General features: G+C 35.9%; 1 protein-coding gene across 1 annotated transcript in view; it reads left to right on the top strand.

Annotated features, from left to right (window-relative positions):
- Positions 1–20,349, top strand: part of LOC117326108 (metalloprotease TIKI2-like) — an 89,919-nt gene that overhangs the window by 51,302 nt on the left and 18,268 nt on the right. Inside the window, 1 exon segment of the mRNA XM_033882729.1 lies at positions 10,532–10,856. Within this exon segment, the coding sequence (XP_033738620.1) occupies positions 10,532–10,856 (325 nt within the window).

Raw genomic sequence — 20,349 nt, forward strand, 5'->3', positions numbered from 1 at the left:
TTAATGGATCCACTGACATGGTCTAATCTTCCTTAAAGTTGTAGATTGACCCAGTCATGGTGTAATCCTCCTTAAAGTTGTAGATGGATCCAGTCATGGTGCAATCCTCCTTAAAGTTGTAGATGGATCCATTCATGGTATAATCCTCCTTAAAGTTGATGGAAGATCAAAACATGGTATAATCCTCCTTAACTCTTTACGTACTCATTCAAATTTCGCGGTCGCTACCGGAAGTGAATGCTGGGTAGGTCCTTTGTGTATTGGAGCATATGGCTATCACATCAGACGTCGATAAAACGATCTTTTACTGATCTTTTACTGTTGTATAATGCTTAATATTAAATGAAGTTTATCATATGGAACAAGTACTGAGTACGGAAACTCTTTTACCCAATTTTTCCTTTAAAATACGGCGAAATCACCAGGCAGAATCGCGGCAAATGACATGTTAATCGGCACATGTGTCACACATGTGCAAGAAATCACGCAGCCAAAACATCGTTTTTTCGGTTTGTAAAAATATTTTACGTATTTCTTACTTATTTTGATGATAAACGTTACTCAATTATATATATATTATCGTTTTTAATTGTTTTATTGTGTTTAACACCTCAACAATCTCACAGAAAACGAAAGTAAATTTGAGGCCGCCATTTTGTAGCTATGTAAACAGCTCGGCATGAACCGGCGGAATTCTTTGAAATAGACAATCTTAACGAATGAATTATGCTTCTGGTACGTAAAATATACCATCAATACAATATTTACATTGCTTTTTATTTCTTAAAAACATCATTTCCGTGTCAATTCCTTCGTATGACTATGCTAAACCAGCAAGTAATATCAACATCTTTCGCGATGTTTTACGACGATTTGAGTCGTCACAAAGGATGGAAGGCATGTTAATTGTGACGTGTGTAGTCGTCATGAAGGATACAAGAGCACATTTTTGTGACGTCTGTAGTCGTCGTGAGTACGGAAAGAGTTAAAGTTGTTGGAGGATCCAGTCATGGTGTAATCCTTCTTAAAGTTGTCAGGGTGCAATTCTCCTTAAAGTTGTTGGTTGATCAAGTCATGGTGCAATCCTCCTTAATGTTGTTGGTGGGTCCACATAAGGGTATCACACTTCAATTTAAGTAGAGCAATTAACAATGATTTTCAGATAATGCTGTATATCAGATTGAAATCTTAATACTATAACTGAAGACTTTTATGATACATATTATTCCGGTTTTCCATTTCATAGGGTTATCACAAGTTTGAAGTAACAATTACCGGTATGTTTTCAATAAACATTTTTAGAAATAAGACTTGAACTGATCCAACCTGTGATAACATCTGTGTCCTACATTTTAAAGAAAAAAATTGACAGAGGGTAAAAAAAAATGACAATGACATTTTTTTTATGTCTCAAAAATGAAATGCATATCTGATTTAGTTTGATTTCACAGGGATCTGATTCTTTTGAAAGCTTTAAATTCTGTTTTGAAACGTGAAGGGCCACACTTGAGATGTATACACAAACTTCTAAATGAGGTACAAAAAATTTATAACGTAATTATTAAGCAATATTAGGGATGATAAGAAGCTTTTTACGTGCAGTGCCGTGATGTCAATTTGATGATCCACTCAACATAACAAATGTTGTAGTGTGTATTGGAATTAAACCGTGGTACCTTTTATGGAAAGATGTGTGGAAATGTCATTTAGGTTGACAAATTGTTTCATCATTAATTTTCCATTTATCAAGTCTTTAAAATATATGTGGAGAACATGCTGGTGTGCCCACTATACACTACAGTTAAAGGGTCTCCCTTAACATACACGAGAAACCCGAAACCTTTGATGCAGCCGACCTCGTGTTAATGCAGTGCAGGTGGTTGTTGGAATTGACACTTTCTGAATTTGTTATTTGTTAACGTTTTTTTGGTCCCCAACATTATATATTTCATCAAAGACTACTGTATCAACCCAGGGAAGGGAGAAACTGAGTTTTAGTTTACATCACCACCAGTAGTTGGATGTGTACAAGCTTTTCCTCTTAGTTGGATGTGTTTTAGGCTTTGTTGATAAGATTGATTTGTATTAATTTCCTTGGTATTTTAAAATGTTCTATCTGGACATGTTCTTGTCTTTGTTAATGATTGACCTTATTTATAATTGGTGGAAAACTTAGCCTTGCTATCAATGGAATTATGACCTTGACTTCAATGGTTTGAATCTTTCATCTTGATCTCATACCGATAATCTTGATGTGGTCCCAAGCCTTGTGAATAATCACATTTGTCCTTGAACTTGTGTAAGTCACCTAGATGTGTCCTTGACCTTGTTGATACTGCATATTCAAAATGTGTCCTTGACCTTATATATAATAAAAATGTGTTTCTGTAACATGAGAATGACCTAGATATGTCCTTGACCTTCAAAATATATTAATTGTCCTTGACTTTATCAATCAAAATTTGTCCTTGAACTTTTGAATTATCTAGATGTGCCATTGACATTGAAAAGGAAAATTTTGGTTTGTGAGTGGGATGGAAATGATTCGTTTCTATAGATTAATTATTGTATGTCATACAGAGTTAAAACACTTAGATGAATCAAAGATAAAACAAAAGTAAATAAAAATCTACATGTAAATGTTGATGTCAATGTAATTTCAAGAAAAAAATAATTTTTAAAAAGATAAGAAAATATTCAAGTTAAGAAGAAGCACACAAAAATGAAATGAAAATGAAATGGATCCAACTAAAAGTTACATTTATTTACCAAATAAAATTTGAATATGATCAAGTATTTTAAAGTAATCTCTTATCTAGATCTTAGGTTTGTATTTCATCTCTGGCTGTAATAGTTCCGATATGGGAAATAAAAGTCCCACCAAATACACATCTTGGACTTTCGTAACCTGTTCCTCATTTATCATTAAGTCAATGGAAATAGCTTGACATCAAACCGTAGTCCTTGTAAATAAACATTATCACTAGGGAGAGATGAGGCTATCCTGCTCCCAGCCGACTCATCCTGTCAAAACACTGTAGGGGAGACAAGTACTTTCCCATGTGTGTGAGGTAGCAGACCGCAAAATCACTAGCATGCTTTAAAACTTGGAATGGCTCCGATTTGAATTATTTTAGAACTTCAGATAGCATAAAAGTTTACATCCTGAATGAATGTTAATACAATTAATACACAATAGTTAAGATTGAGTAAGTATAACAACCTATTTCCTCAGTCTTTAGGGACCCCCCCCCCAACTCTCAATAGGGTGCTAACATTTTGTGTGGCTTTTGTACAATCCCATGATAGATATAAAACATCTACCATTGTTGTTTGATATGGTGCAAAGAAAAAGTTCTAACAGTGTGGACAATGAAAAATGTCAAATTTTCGAGTCAATCCACCCTTTTATCAAGACACAGGGAATACAAATTAATTCACATGATATATAAACAGTACTAGAAAATACAATAATATACAGTATGAGTTAGTATTTTGTTGGTTGATAGATATTATTGTCTATCATTGTTCTTTGATAAGTATATCTCTACTCCACCTCAAAATAACCCTGTGCTGTCCACAGGGCAGTAAACCCAGCTAACAAACAAACAAAAAAGCGTGAAATTATTAGACTTTTTATGATATTTACAAAACAACATATTCTATTATTTCAAGCATGCCTTTTCCCATACTACCAGGCAGCAGACCTGTTCACAGAAGGCACTGAATTATAGGATGATCAACTTTTTTTTTTGTGATGGTGGTGGTGGTGGCTTAAACAATGATTAATGAAAGGATGTGAAATATAGGTGATGTAGTGTCACTAGGTTACCAAGGGTTCCAGGGGTCACAAGAGGTCACCAGGGGTCACCAGGCACAATCCATCATTTGTCACCAGCACCACTACAGCACACTGTAATTGGGCAAAGAATTCAGAAGCCACATTGTTATTATTCATGTAAAGCATGGTCTCTGGCCATAAACTTTCTCATTGATAACATTGTAGTGTGGATGTTTATCTTACAATAGGAAAACAATACAGAATTCTGGAGCTCTTTTACAATTTACACAAATTTAAAGGGCAGGATCGTTGGTGTTATGTTGATATATAAACAAATCTGTGTTACAGATCTTTGAAGAATAAGGCATTATAAATTGAATCCAAATATGTTAATAATTTAATAAACTTTATCTGTTTTGCATCAGTTGTGAAACAAGTTTTATCAACTACATTAAAAATGCTTGTTGGTCCGGATAGAAGTGCAGGAATTAAGGGTCTTACTGTGGGAGGATTTTTTAACCGGAGTACCTGTGGAATTTAACCGGAAACCCAGGTGGTTGGGATGGTGACCCCATACTTTTTCACAACCATTCTAAATCTACACTTAATTCCTTTACTTTCACACTGATGAAAATGATTTAACGTTTGATATTCATATAGACTACATCTTTTCAATGGCACATACCGGTAGTCGACTAAGCCAATCTGCGATGAGTGTGTCTAGAGTTCTGAGGTCTTGGGTTTGAGTTGATCTACATCCTCCACTCTTTTTCTCATCTACATTTGGCAAATTAGTCTAGTATAGAAAGGTAGTGTATGGTCATGTTCGTGTCATCAGTGTCAGGATGATGAAGGAATGAGACTTGTATTAACCAAACTGGACTGGTCTTTTCCCCAGCTGTATAATGTTAGAATGCATTCATTCAGTTTGAAGATCCAAGGGTCCGAGTCTCCAATCCTTTTTATTTTAGTTTTTATTTGTTTATGTTTATTAGATATACAGTCGAACCTCTTTATCTCAAAGTCGATGGGGCCATGATATATTTTAGATATCCTGAGTATTCGACATAATGAGTGTATTTGACATATAATTAATACTGTCCGAACTGAATGTTTATTTTGAGTTAAGCAGGATCTTTGAATTATAGATTGAGATAGTGAGGTTTGTCTGAATTCAAGAAAATTAGTTTTGTTTGAATTCAAGATAAAGAGGTATGTTTGAATTCAAGATAATGAGGTTTGTCTGAATTCAAAATAATGAGGTTTGTCTCAATTCAAGATAATCAGTTTTGTCTGAATTCAAGATAATGAGGATTGTTTGAATTCAAGATAATGAGGTTGGACTTTACTTCGTTACTGCGGCTGTTATAGTGTGATAAACAGACACCTAGTCGGGGATGTAGCATCTTTAAAGAACAGGGCATGGAGTCCGTTATTTCAACCTTTCTCTGGTTCTAACCCTGACAGTCCACATAACATCTTTGATTCCATGAAATCCTTCTCGATTGCTGTGTTGGTTGCTACTATCTGACGAGGGGGTTCACGGTTGACTGGAGCGGCTTTATTGGAAATTTCAGGTGTTTAGTACCGTGTCATGACTCGCCATTACGGCGACTCGGAGATGAAAGCGGGGTTCACGGATAAGGTTATTCCCTTTCTCTCATTGCAGGGTATTAAGTTTTATGTAAACCGCCATCTTTGTCAGAAAATTACAGGTGTAGTGTTATATTGTCGGAGAAGTGTTAGCTTCAGTGCTATCGTTTCCACATCGCTTTGTTTTTATGGTAGACTGATGTCGCAAATGAGAGTCCAATGGAAGTTAAAAAAAAATTCCTTCCGATGTCAAACTGAATACCTTGTAGACCACACATGATTGGACAGAGTGTAGGAACTGAGGGATCATACAAGGATGACGAGATGAGTATTCCGTGGGGTTGGAGGGTAGAGAATCTAGCACATTATAAGGACGATCAGAAATGATAAAAGGTTCTAAGAAAGGTATCGGAGAGTGCAATATGGAGGGATATTCTGCAGGTCACAAAATGTATTAAAAGTTACAAATTAAAGGAATGACTTTGTTCAGGATGTTAGTTGGGAAAACAGGGAACAGTATATGGTGATAGTGAAAAGGAAAGTGGAATGTTTGGGGGTTCATCAGGTCAACTGGTCAAAATGGCTGGAAACAGTTTATAGCAGATAAGGATGATGGACAGATGGAATGATATATGGTTGGTGAGATGGTCAGTAAGGAGATACAACATGGGTATATAAGTGATGAGGAGAGTGCTGGTCAGTTGGTCAGTTTGGGACATAGATACAAAAGAGAGTGGAATGACGGGGCTGCGTCTGCAGTAGGTGACAGTCAGTATAAAGAAATGGTATATTAAGGATTCGAGGACATACTGGTATGCCTATATTAGGAAATACATGATACAACGAAGGACAGTCAGTAGAGTATGACTGGGAGAACGGGGATGAATAAAGGGGATAAATAAAGGTGATGAATAAAGAAGGTGTGAAGAGATGAGAAGGAAGAATAAAAAAGATGGAAAATGAAGTACAGGTGTGAGGGTCAGAGGCCTGATGTACAGAATATGAGAAATGTAAGACAACCAGATGGCCAGTGTGGGTAGTTCAGGTAGAATAGGAAGTCTGTTACGTGTTGTATACTAGATATAGGCGTACTTTCACAGCTGTTAGGCACTAATAATCCTCCAGTGAAACTCCCGGGCATATTAACTTCTAGCTGGTTCAATGAATGGAGACATTTTCATTAAAATGAAAAAGCTTGTCATTCAACTACAAGGACTCGGTTTACATGTCACTCCATTACTTCAAAAAATAAATGTTTAAGAAATCTGAAATTTAAACACAGCATGTGGTCCATTTTCAGAGATTTCTTGATTTAGACATCTTAAATTTTCAAATTAACTTTTCCATTCTCTTTTTTTCAATTCCTTTTGTGATTGGTACCAATTACTCGATGACTTTGCGGTATTTGTAAGAGAATATGAGTAAATTTCACTGGTCATTGTACGTGATTTAATACCTTAAACTATTATATTTTTTGTCTCGTTGATTTAGTGATGTTCTGGCTAGAGCTAAAATGGGTAACAGAGAATTTTCCAGACAACAGACAAATAATCTGATGAGGTTTAAGTGGTAATTGTTAATTATGTCCAAATAAACTTATGTAGATAACCTCATGATGAAAATTTCAAAAATTGTCTGAAATTTATGAAAAATTTGTTATTATTTATTATCTATTGTTATAAATGTTACCATCATTGTTTAAAAGATATTCCAAGTGGATAAATATATATTCTATTCCAATATAATGTGTGTAGTACATTGTTGCTTACCAGGAAATTGGTAGCCCCAAGCTTTAATTGATTACGATCCAGTACCATCATAAAGTGGAGAAATCGTATAATGAACTCTTGGCTAGCGTAGATGTTGTATGTATAGTACTGACGTTTCATATCTATCTGAGACATAAACAGGAACGCCGTACTATCTTTTATATAGATACAATATTTATCGTATCCGATACCTCCAATACACAACACTATTGTATCTCCTCGACAAGTATGTGGAGTCTTTAAATATTTCCTGAAGATTGAATAGGTTTTCGCACATTAAAACTGAATACATATTTAACATGTATTACTACACTGACAAAGTACTTGAACTGTTGAATGTTAATGTATTGTATGAAAGGAAAACATCAAAGTTATGACAGTATAAGCTGTACACTTCTATTATAAGGACCGAACGTTCATAGTAATTTTGTATTATCCTAGAGTAGACACAGCGCTATTTGTTTTGGAATTAATTTTAGATAAGTTGGAAGGTTGTGAAAACTTCGTCCTGGATTTCAGCCAAAATGTATCTCCCGTACATATCTTATATCGAGATATTTCACTTTAAGCAACGCGGCAAAATACCTGCTCATGTCTAGCAATGTTACTCCATGTCCGTGCTTTTATGAATGAACTCCAACTGTTGTTGACATCGGCTGTAAATCGACTGGATAAGATTTGATATCTTTGGAAGAAAAAACAGAGGCTAACATACGGGACTGTACCAGGCTTGTTTTTAAAGTGTTTCAGATTGAACATTAAGTGATTACCAGCATATATCCAGTGAATAAAAAGTAATTTTGTATACATCGGCATCCTCTCGAACTGAGCACAGTTTAATGATTTTAAAACACACCAATACCTAATTAGAGAAGACAAAATGCACGTTCTCATTGAAAATTAGATTTGATGTGTTAGAAGTAATTTGTTTTAGCCTGTAGATATACTGGTGTATTTAAAGATAGTACATCGGTATATCAGGAAATTTCTTGTTACATGGGTGTAATGAACTTATAAGTATTGATTTTAACTCGCCTGTAGGTGATTTACATAGCAATGATGTAATTTAAACCTGTATGGTAAGAGGAAAAACTTCAGAAATTACCTGTATTGCTTTGTCTCGACTGTTCCTCTATATAAACAGACAAACTCATCAAGAATGTAATTGTCTTTATAGACAATCTCTTAATACTATAATTTCCCTGAAGCAAAGAGAAATAGGAAATTTTAACCAGATACAATCATTCATACAGCCAAAATGTGCTTTGCTAGATCTAATTAAGTGGAAAAACAATTATCTGAAAATCAGAATTTGATTTCATCTTGAGGAATTATTCCTTTATTACTTCACATGATAAATAAAATGTATTAAATTTTACGCATTAAAAGTTTTTTATGGTGATCTTTAACCTCAATTATGATTAGTTCCGAAAAATTAAAGAAAATATCTCGACTGGTATGAAATCTGACACACATAATGGTTTTCTGTTCATAAACTACAGAAATTGTCTTTGCGTGTCCTTGACCTTAATCCTCAGACATTAATCTTGAGGATAATAGACAAATTATCAAAAGATGTTATACTAAATACTAAGAAGATAAATTGGTGAAATAGTTTATCTGGATATTGTGTAGCAAGTGTATGGTCTTAAGTTATATACATAATATAAACTGATCTATTTAGAGTTTGACTGGTTGTATGACTTGGTAGTGAGATACCGTATATAACTGATGTAATTTAACGTACTTAGGAATAATGGGAATGTGATCCTGTTATTACGCGGTAAGCTATTTTTTCTTATCTGTTTATCTTGCAATGCTCTGTGTAAGAAGTGAGTCCCATATTCTTAACTGTTAGCACTTGGAAATGTAGAGAATACCAAAAAGCAGGTATTCCAATGCTTTTTCTGATAAAGGAACATATTGACATATCTAGCTGGTTTTCTTTATTTCTGTGGCTCAAACATTTTGATCCACACAAATTCAAAGATTATCCATGAGAAGCCTCAGAAATGCATCTTAATATAGCTGACATGTCTTAACACTGAGGTTATCTTTCATCAAAATTTTAAAACAGATTGTTTTTTGACAAAGGTGGTCTTAGTTCTAATGAGTGGTCTCTAGACAGACATCTCTTCTCATACGTGGTCTCTTATCAGAGGTGGTCTCAGTTCTCATACGTGGTCTCTTATCAGAGGTGGTTTCAGATCTTATAAGTGGTCTCTTATCAGAGGTGGTCTCAGATCTTATAAGTGGTCTCTTATCAGAGGTGGTCTCAGTTCTCATACGTGGTCTCTTATCAGAGGTGGTCTCAGATCTTATAAGTGGTCTCTTATCAGAGGTGGTCTCAGTTCTCATACATGGTCTCTTATCAGAGGTGGTCTCAGATCTTTAAGTGGTCTCTTATCAGAGGTGGTCTCATTCTCATACATGGTCTCTTATCAGAGGTGGTCTCAGTTCTCATAAGTGGTCTCTTATCAGAGGTGGTCTCAGTTCTCATAAGTGGTCTCTTATCAGATGTGGTCTCAGATCACATAAATGACTGTCTCTTAAGAGAAATGGTCTCGAGTTCTAATAAGTGGTCTCTTGACAGAGGTGGTCTATTATCAGAGGTAATATTAGAGTACATTCAGTTTCAGTTTCAGGTGTCACTTCTGACAGAGTGGTCTCTAAACATATTTGGTATCTTGACAAAGGAGGTATTTAATTATCATAGGCACATAGTCTTTTGACAAAGATGGTCTCTTAACAGAGGTCTCTTTAAGTAGAGGAAGATGTTATATAAGTTTCTTTAAAATAAGTGGTCTGAGCTCTTTTGAAAGAGATGGTGTCGAAAGAGAGGTAATGTCTTAACAGAGGTGGTGTATGAGCAGAGATGGTCTCTAAATAGAGGTATCTTAACAGAGGTTTTTCAATAGAGTTAGATGTTATCATTCTCATAAGTAATCTCAGCTTTTCTGACAGAGATCAGACTCTAAATGAAAGTGTTCTCTCAACAGAGGTGGTCTCTAAAAAGAGAGATATATAGTGTCCTGACAGAGTTGGTCATTTATTGGAGGTGGCCCCTGATCAGAGGTTACAATATAACAGAAGTGGTCTTTTATTGAAGTACAATTTCTTAGAGATGATCTCGGTCTGAACAGAGAAGGTGATTTACCATAAAATCAATGTTCCTCTGAAAATATCGGTTTTCTGACACAGAGGTGTCCTGATTATAGAGTTGATAGTAGCATGTTTTTTGGTGTTAATTAAGAAAATGGCTTGTAGAAGTTTTCCCTCAAGATAATTTAAATGTAAATAACAATATCTACGCTCTATATAAAAGCAATGGAACCATATCACTGTATCAATTCACACAATTTATGTTTTTCTCCATTCTCTTCCACAGGTGTTGTTTGCGTTAAACCAGACACTTTGGCAACATGAGGCATACAGGGCTAGCGAGGAGGGAGGGACAAGGTACACTACTGATGAACTGATATATCACTACAACTGTGGGGACCTCAACGCCGTCATCCTCAATCAAAATACAGCCCAGGTGCGCAGCCTCGTCAACAACTCCCTACCCCCGGGCGCTCAGGAGACTGCCAAACTCATTGACGAATACTTTCGATTGGAGCTAATAAATAAACGCAACGAGCGGATGGCTGAGAGAGTAATTAGCTTGCTCAAAGCTCACCCAAAGAAAAGTTTTTTCTTTGCCTTCGGTGCAGGTAGGTCATTGTTGTATGTACTTGGCTTGAAGACAGGTGTGAAATTAGGCTTCTCAACAGGGTGTTAATGAATTAGTATAACTACGCTGATAGGGTCAGAGGTCGAGGAGTTTCAGGAAGTGCAAGCTAACTGTAACCTCCATTTACCAATCCCACCTGTTGTGATACAAAACTTGTCTATGATTTGCACCTGTACACATCTCACCTGTCTGTTTGGAGCGTACACATCTCACCTGTCTGTTTGGAGCTATCAGTTCCTATGAAGATTGTACCTATAGCTTAAACTCCAAAAATCTAAGCGTCATATATGCAGCAGCCATCTTAATATCATATCGTAAAGCCACTTCCCCTGAACTGTTTGTCCTATTGTGACAAGTCTCTCAGTAATGAGTTGTTTATATAATTCTCGCAGATAGGACCCATGCCGTGGCCACCATCTTAAAAGTTTTTCTGTCACTTCATCTTCTGAATTGAAACCTCTTTCACAAATAATCTGTGTTACATGCGTCCACGGTTCGTCTAAAATGAAATTCTGATCCCTCCCACAATCATGATGTATGGCCTAACTGACATCTTGAAAAACTTGCATTAGTTACTTGTGGTGAATACAAAAATGTGTATTGACATAGATTAAAAGTTAACTTAAGGCTACATGTATGTGCTGAATTACAAGTAAATGATTTGTATTAGAGTTATCTCCCCTTTGAGTCATTATGTTCCTCAGTGCAATCGATATATAATAAGTATGTCATTTGTTTTTTCAGGGGCGAAGTCTGCCTCATTCTAACATCAATAAATTAGATAAGTTCAAGTTTCTTTCATTAGTTTGAAACTCTTTTTAAATGGAGATACATTTTATAGTGATATATGAAATTGTTTTTAAGTGGAGATGCATTTCACAATTAAATATTGCATACATCTTTGAATTAAAGATATGTTTTTATAGTGAATCCTTGTTAATCCAAGCTGGGGTGATGAGTAATGAGGTAGATGATCAGATACCAAGATAATATAAATAAAATTTATAGGTTTAGGTCTTCCACACTTATTTAGAATATATAATGACAAGGTTTTATAGTGATTTAGAATCCAACCAATGTAAAAGAATTATGTTTATGTTGGAGAATTCCTATCATCGAAATCCTGAATCCCACATTTCTTCTGATGTATGAGGTGGATGTTTGTTTTGTGACCGCGAAGGTTGCCATTATAAAGCACTGAGTGTCAACAAGGTTGTAAAGTACATAAACTCTGGGCCGGTGGGGTGTAAATTGTCACACCAACTACCAGTCCCTGACAGCCAAAGTGTCCTCTGTATCAAGTACAGCAAGGCAATATCCACATAAAGCATGTCTTGATTGTGTAAGGTCTGGAGCCTGGGAGGGGAGACTCGGGGAGGGGGAGGGGGCGCTCAACCATAACTGTCATCCCTACTGGAGAAACAGTTAGTGATTGGACAGAAACAAACACAGATCATATGACATCTGGGTTGTTAGGGTGACAGACAAGGCTGTTTTCGTCTGTTATCTTGTCAGCTTCGCTTAGCGATGAAGCGCAGGTAATTCTCAGGTATTATGTCTAACTTGGAGTCCAAGTGATGCACCTCTTTCTTGACAGACCATCTACTGCATCTGTATATCTTAGTAATCACAGAACCAACCTGGAATGTCGCTCGTGGCAGGGATGTTAGGCCGAGACTGTGAGAGGAGGTGATGGTTATGTGTTTGTACATGGCTGAATAGTATGCTTTTACTGGATTCATCATGTAATATTGTTTGTTATAGAGTACGATTGTGGCATTAGTTGATCTCCTGTGTTAATTACCAACCCAATAAAAAATCTATAAAAAGAATTTTTATCTGCCATATAATGACACCTGTCTCCATACGACCCTGGCTGTTGACACCTATCTCAATATGAGCCTGACTGTTGGGTGTCTCCTTGACACCTGTCTCTGTTAGTAACTCTGACTGTTGATGTCTTCTTGACACCTGTCACAATATAACCCCGGCTGTTGGTGTCAGTCTCCTTGACACCTGTCTCCATATGACCCTGGCTGTTGGTGTCTCCTTGACACCTGTCTCCATATGACCCCGACTGTTGGTGTCTCCTTGACACCTGTCTCCATATGACCCCGACTGTTGGTGTCTCCTTGACACCTGTTTCCATATGACCCCGGCTGTTGGTGTCTCCTTGACACCTGTCTCAATATGACTCCGGCTGTTGGTGTCTACTTGACACCTGTCTCAACATGACTCCGGCTGTTGGTGTCTCCTTGACACCTCTCTCCATATGACCCCGACTGTTGATGTCTCCTTGACACCTCTCTCCATATGACCCCGACTGTTGATGTCTCCTTGACACCTCTCTCCATATGACCCCGACTGTTGATGTCTCCTTGACACCTCTCTCCATATGACCCCGACTGTTGATGTCTCCTTGACACCTCTCTCCATATGACCCCGACTGTTGATGTCTCCTTGACACCTCTCTCCATATGACCCCGACTGTTGGTGTCTCCTTGACACCTCTCTCCATATGACCCCGACTGTTGGTGTCTCCTTGACACCTGTTTCCATATGACCCCGACTTATTGGTGTCTCCTTGACACCTGTCTCAATATGACTCCGGCTGTTGGTGTCTACTTGACACCTGTCTCAACATGACTCCGGCTGTTGGTGTCTCCTTGACACCTCTCTCCATATGACCCCGACTGTTGATGTCTCCTTGACACCTCTCTCCATATGACCCCGACTGTTGATGTCTCTTTGACACCTCTCTCCATATGACCCCGACTGTTGATGTCTCCTTGACACCTCTCTCCATATGACCCCGACTGTTGATGTCTCCTTGACACCTCTCTCCATATGACCCCGACTGTTGATGTCTCCTTGACACCTCTCTCCATATGACCCCGACTGTTGATGTCTCCTTGACACCTCTCTCCATATGACCCCGACTGTTGGTGTCTCCTTGACACCTGTCTCAGTATGAGCTTGACTGTTGATGTCTCCTTGACACCTGTCTCCATATGACCCCGACTGTTGATGTCTCCTTGACACCTGTCTCCATATGACCCTGGCTGTTGGTGTCTCCTTGACACCTGTCTCAGTATGAGCCTGACTGTTAGTGTCTCCTTGACACCTGTCTCCATATGACCCCGGCTGTTGGTGTCTTCTTGACACCTGTCTCCATATGACCCTGGCTGTTGACACCTGTCTCCATATGACCCTGGCTGTTGACACCTGTCTCAATATGAGCCTGACTGCTGGTGTCTCCTTGACACCGGTCTCCATATTATGACTCTGGCTGTTATGAGTTTTAAAACCCCATGAAAAGATCCTTCAAAATTAGAGATATCCATGCCTTTCAAGGATGAGATTCTTGTTACAATCAAACTTTATGTAGAGAATTTCTAACCAACACGTAATTGTTGAAAATGTATTACTGATATACATCATTGACAGAGTTTCTTTTATTTAGAGATTATTTTATAAATTACAATAAAAAATCTTCACTTAAAACCTCTTGTTTGATATGAAAGTAAATGTAATTAAATTCATTTTAATTGAAAGCTCGGTCTGTTGTGAGGAAAGGTAGTCTTCCAATCAAAATTCAATCCCCTTAAATCTCCCTCTTATTATAATTTATAGATGTTTCTTCATAGAATAATTATACCTTTTCCATATTTTGAATACAACTGCTGAATATGACATCCTTTTTTGTTCATTTAAAATACAAAAGTACATTGTCACTTAAGGTAGCATACAACCTTAACTAAATTACACCCCACACTATGAGAGGCTGGAATTGAGATATAATCACACAAGCAACTGTTGATATATCCTATTACAGCTGACTTCAATTCCAAAATGATTTTTTCAAAGTGAGAAACATTATTACATTATTACTATTAAAAGTAATTAGCTTTTCTAATTATCAAATATCAAAACTGTTAAACTCAATTTGTGCGGGTGAAACAAATGGCATCAGCTTGTTTATGGAAAAGCTATCACTTCCGGAATTCAGCGCTTTTAACAGGCATTTTAATCTTTTTAAAACTCTACATTTGCAGTTAGTGCGGTTTGAATATTAGCTTGAAAGCATATTGACTTCCATGCGAAGTTTAACAGTGTTTGACAATCTTTAACATTATCTTTACCTAATTAAAATTTGTTATACTTGTATTTCATTTGTATTTTATCGTCAAGGTGATTTGGATCTGTTAGACGATGGAGTGTGTGAAACTCGGAGTTTCATCGGTGATGGAACATCCTCCAGCTATCAATTTACTTGTAACCAGACATTTAAATAATTGCAACATTTTTTTTTTCGTTTTTTGTTTTCTGATGGCAATCCTAAATTAATTTAAAATGATGACTAATAAATTCAGTCATATGGGTCTTTGGGAAGCAAATGTACCACAACTAATAAAAGATTTGTTTGAATGCTTTAATGGCAGCTTATAATTAATAAAGGATTAAAATATTTAATCTTAAGCAAATTCAATTAAACTCTTTGAAAGCATATTTTTGTGGGCATTTATCATTTTGACCACATAAATACGGAACCGTTTGTCTTCACCTGATCTTGTCAGAAGTTAAATGGCTATAAGGTTGAAAATTATACTATTAAAGGGATTATGCCAGGGGGGGCAGTTTAGGTCAGTCTTTGAGATGATATGTTATCAGTTAGAATTCATGAACTCTCAAGGTGTTCCGTGCATGGATTCATCAACATTTTTATTAATTTAAGGAAATTCCTTAACTTCAAAATTTTTCGTAGGAAAACATTATCGGGTTTATGGAAAAAATCTTATTTAAGGAATCTTCTTAATATTTTGCAATTTCCTATGAACAATTTAGATCAGGAAATCCTTCGATTGCATTGTTTGTTTTCAAAAATTTAGAAATTCCTTTGGTGAAATTGTATGTTAATATTGAAAGTTACCACTATCAGTACAAAATTAAACCAAATTCCCACAGATATTTCAAATAAATTTTTTTGTAAAAATCTTATTTGAAAATTTTGAATAATCCTTCATTAAAGATAATAGTGTCTTGTAAATCCTCAGCCCTCTGATGAATGTCTTAATCGATTTTAGGATCAGCACCTTGAATTTGACGCATCCAGCTCCTTGGCCCCCAGACAATAGATGGCAGTAAGATAAATGTCAGTGTCAGTGTAATACAGTTAAATTTTAAATTAAATTAAATTGGATAGTTATGCAAGATACTGTTTGATATGTATACAGTGTGAATAATTCGAGAGTTGTACTTTTTGAAATCTGAAAAGAATTACGAAAAGCTGATCTGAGCTTTAAGAACGGAACATTACCCTCAAAATCGTAAACATGAATCGGACAAGAAATACCGTAGAAGTTGATAGACGTCTTAATAGTTGAATGTACTAATCTGGATTTGGCAAAATTATGTTGGATGTTTGAAGCTGGTGTTTCCCGTCCCTGAGATGCTTCAGGGCATTAGGTGCCTTTCCATTTGTAGTTGTTGAAATTTCAAAGAGATAGATTGTCTGGTGTGTTTTATCGGAAGATAGTAATGAAGGGAAGAGAATTCTTCATTCTACGTTTCGCAGATCTGTAATGGATCTGATGAATATTAGGACATGAAACTGTATAGGGTGGTATATTAAAAAGAAACAGCTACCAACATGACACCAAGGGGTCGAATCTTCACAGGATCAAAATAAGGGAATAATTTGTATTTATGGATTCTCATGAAGGGTGTAATTTACCTGGGTTAAGATAAAATGATACATACTCTTATAACACATAAAATGTCTATTCTAAACAGATAGATTACATTTGTGAAGGTAATCAGAGAGGCGTTCCCAGTGGGAGGAGGGTTGGGGGTATCACAAGGACTGCTGTGCATAAAGCCAAACAGAGTCAGACCAGTGGCTGTGTATTGGTATGCCGTCTGCTCATAGGGCCCACCCAACCATTTCGTGACTAAAATTACTAATTTGTGACCAGATTTTCTCCAATTGGGAACATTTTGTATGAAACTGATTAAGATTTGGATAATTAAAGGTTTTTTGACACCGTTTTATTTTCTCCATTGTCATATTAAAATTTGCATACATTAATTTGAATTGGCTGGCCATGACTGTTTGATGGAATTGCAGAAACATATTGTCTGATGATCGAATATGTTGGGCAAATCAAATTGCCAAACAGACCTGTTCTGTTTCTTAAAAAAAAAATCTTTTAATCTCCTGATTGAAGCTTTTCTTTTCAACGAAGTCTGTATTAAGATACCTCTTTATTGGATTATATAACATACTATTTAACATACTTAAATTAATGAACTGCACGCCTTACTCTCTAACATATCTACCATTTGCATGTTAACCTTAAATATCTGTTCTTTTCCTCGATTACCTTTGACTTTTAAAGATTACAAAAATCTTGACTGTGTTTTCTTCAGATTAACACCAGCCTTTGGTTTCTCTATTGAAAGCCTTTGAATTTCATCTATGCCAGAATCGGCCAGTATAAACACAGGCTTATCATCATGTCTTGGCTTAGATGAGAAAATGAGCCTGATTTGTAACCTCCTTTATAAAAGTACATTTGTAATGTGTAGTTCCTTGTATATAATCACACGTTAACACCTGTAGTTTATATAACAGTACCTGTTTACGGAAAATGTGCAAGTCACGTTCATATGAATGTTTGTATCTCGACTCATCTTTCACCTATTTGATCGATTGATAGCAATAGACAGTGGACAACAAGCTTGGATATATGAACACAAAGCAAAACTGGCAGTAATTGTAGGTAATAGTGGTTATTATATGAAACCTGACGATTCAGAGATTACAGAGCGATTATACAAGGATTAATGGAAGCTATATATATATAGTAATAGGTAGTCGCATTTAATCAATACTTTATGAAATAATATTCATTTTTACACAGTTAGCCTTGGGTTCCGTATGTGGGTGGTGAATTTGAAAAATGCCAGCTCAGCTAGGCTACAGGGGTTTTGCCAGTTAGAAAAACGTCTAATAGTGATTGTTAAGTGGTAATGTTGAGTTGTTGACTATAAAACAAGATCGAATCTGGGGGGAAATTAGGAAAATAAATCGTAAATATCGAGAAAATTTCTTATTACTTTGATTTGTTCCATTACCTTTAGCTAATTTTGGAACTTGAATGGTAATATAATACCTTTGATATTGATATTTTTTGAAAATTATCTCCCCTTGTTTTCATTGACATTTATTAATTCTTAGTTTACAAGAAAATAAATCAATGTTTCCTTGGTCTTGTGGCAAAGACTATGATAAGATATTCATTTAAATTTCATTGAAAACTTATTCTTTTTGGCAAATTACAAAAATGAAGGGGAAATTTCATGCTTGCATATATACAGCGTCAATCTCCTGCTTTTTTGTACCATCGGCATACATCATTGTAGTTGTATCTGGTAATTAACACCCATAGTTAAAATCCAATATCCTCGATATATACTCTTTACAGAAAGGTTTTCAACTTCTGTTCGAGATCCTCAGAAAAGGGTTTAAACACCCTCGCAAAATAAATAGAAAATTTTATATTTTCCAATTATTGTTGTATTTATCGCTTTAATTTTCTCGGCTAACCATCAGGTAATGTCCTAAACATAAGTCAGGTGTGTTTTCACCGGTAAAAGACATAAATTTATCCACGTATATTGCTGAAGCAGGTGCCTTTATTTTCAAATTAGTTTTTGCGAGGAGCTTGTCTGATTGGTTTACTTATTTTACCGAACTGTTACTGTGAAGCTGAATTTTACGAGACTTCACAGCTTATTTAACAGTAATGCAAGAAATCAGCTTGTTTCAACTGTTTTTTTTCTCTCAACTACTCAAAACTTGTTCAACAGTTTTTTCCTACACTTAATCGAATCTGCCATATTGTTTACATTTATATACATGTATATACAAATGTATATATATAAGAACAGGTTAATTGTTAATTGGTTTTTTCCTTCAAAGGAATGATATCATTTTCTCATATGTCAAATGAGCCTGTAACATTTTCTCATATGTCAAATAAGCCTGCAAAGATTTCTCATGTGTCAAATGAGCCTGCCAAGATTTTTCATGTGTCAAATGAGCCTGTCAAGATTTCTCATATGTCAAATGAGCCTGTCAAGATTTCTCATATGTCAAATGTGCCTGTCAAGATTTCTCATATGTCAAATGAGCCTGTCAAGATTTCTCATTTGTCAAATGCGCCTGTCAAGATTTCTCATATGTCAAATGAGCCTGTCAAGATTTCTCATGTGTCATATGAGCCTGTCAAGATTTCTCATATGTCAAATGAGCCTGTCAAGATTTCTCATGTGTCAAATGTGCCTGTCAAGATTTCTCATATGTCAAATGAGCCTGTCAAGATTTCTCATTTGTCAAATGCGCCTGTGAAGATTTCTCATATGTCAAATGAGCCTGTCAAGATTTCTCATGTGTCAAATGTGCCTGTCAAGATTTCCCATATGTCAAATGAGCCTGTCAAGATTTCTCATGTGTCAAATGTGCCTGTCAAGATTTCTCATATGTCAAATGAGCCTGTCAAGATTTCTCATGTGTCAAATGCGCCTGTGAAGATTTCTCATATGTCAAATGATCCTGCCAAGATTTCTCATATGTCAAATGCGCCTGCAAAGATTTCTCATATGTCAAATTAGCCTACAAAGATTTCTCATATGTCAAATGATCCTGCCAAGATTTCTCATATGTCAAATGCGCCTGCAAAGATTTCTCATTTGTCAAATGCGCCTGCAAAGATTTCTCATATGTCAAATTAGCCTACAAAGATTTCTCATATGTCAAATTAGCCTACAAAGATTTCTCATATGTCAAATGCGCCTGCAAACACTATATTTAATTCTGTTAAGTCCTGACAAATCGATCGAGATATCATGATCAATGTAGCATACATATTTAAATATCTAGATTAAAATCTTGCTGACCATCAAGGAAAGGAACACCACATGTTATATCAGAAAATCTGGACAGTTACGGTTGTACGGCTTTCAATGGTAGCTTTGACTCTCAAATCAGATAACACTGATCTCTGATTATTGTGTAAGCATACTTTAAAGTTTGTTTAGGAATAAATCTTTAAAGTGATATTTTATCAGTAAAGATTATTATAGATGCCATTACAGGCTTGAATCGGTGATTATGTCATAAACGGAAAAAGGATTAGACGAGCTGGCATATTTTATCAGTGAGTAAGTAATCCCTTTAGAATGTTTGACTTAAATGTATGATATATAATCCGGTTATCATTGATGAATAAACGAATCTACAGCTATACAGATTTCATTTGTGACTTCAAGAAACTTTTAAATACTCATTAACAATTAGCAAAGAATTCAACTATGAAATAAAAGGTCTGAATTATTTATTGGTTTATTTGAAACATTAAGAACTATATTAACAAATTTACTGTATTTACATAATTATATTTTTATAGTTT

This window comes from Pecten maximus, chromosome 4 (assembly GCF_902652985.1).
Source record: "Pecten maximus chromosome 4, xPecMax1.1, whole genome shotgun sequence".
Classification (NCBI taxonomy): domain Eukaryota; kingdom Metazoa; phylum Mollusca; class Bivalvia; order Pectinida; family Pectinidae; genus Pecten; species Pecten maximus.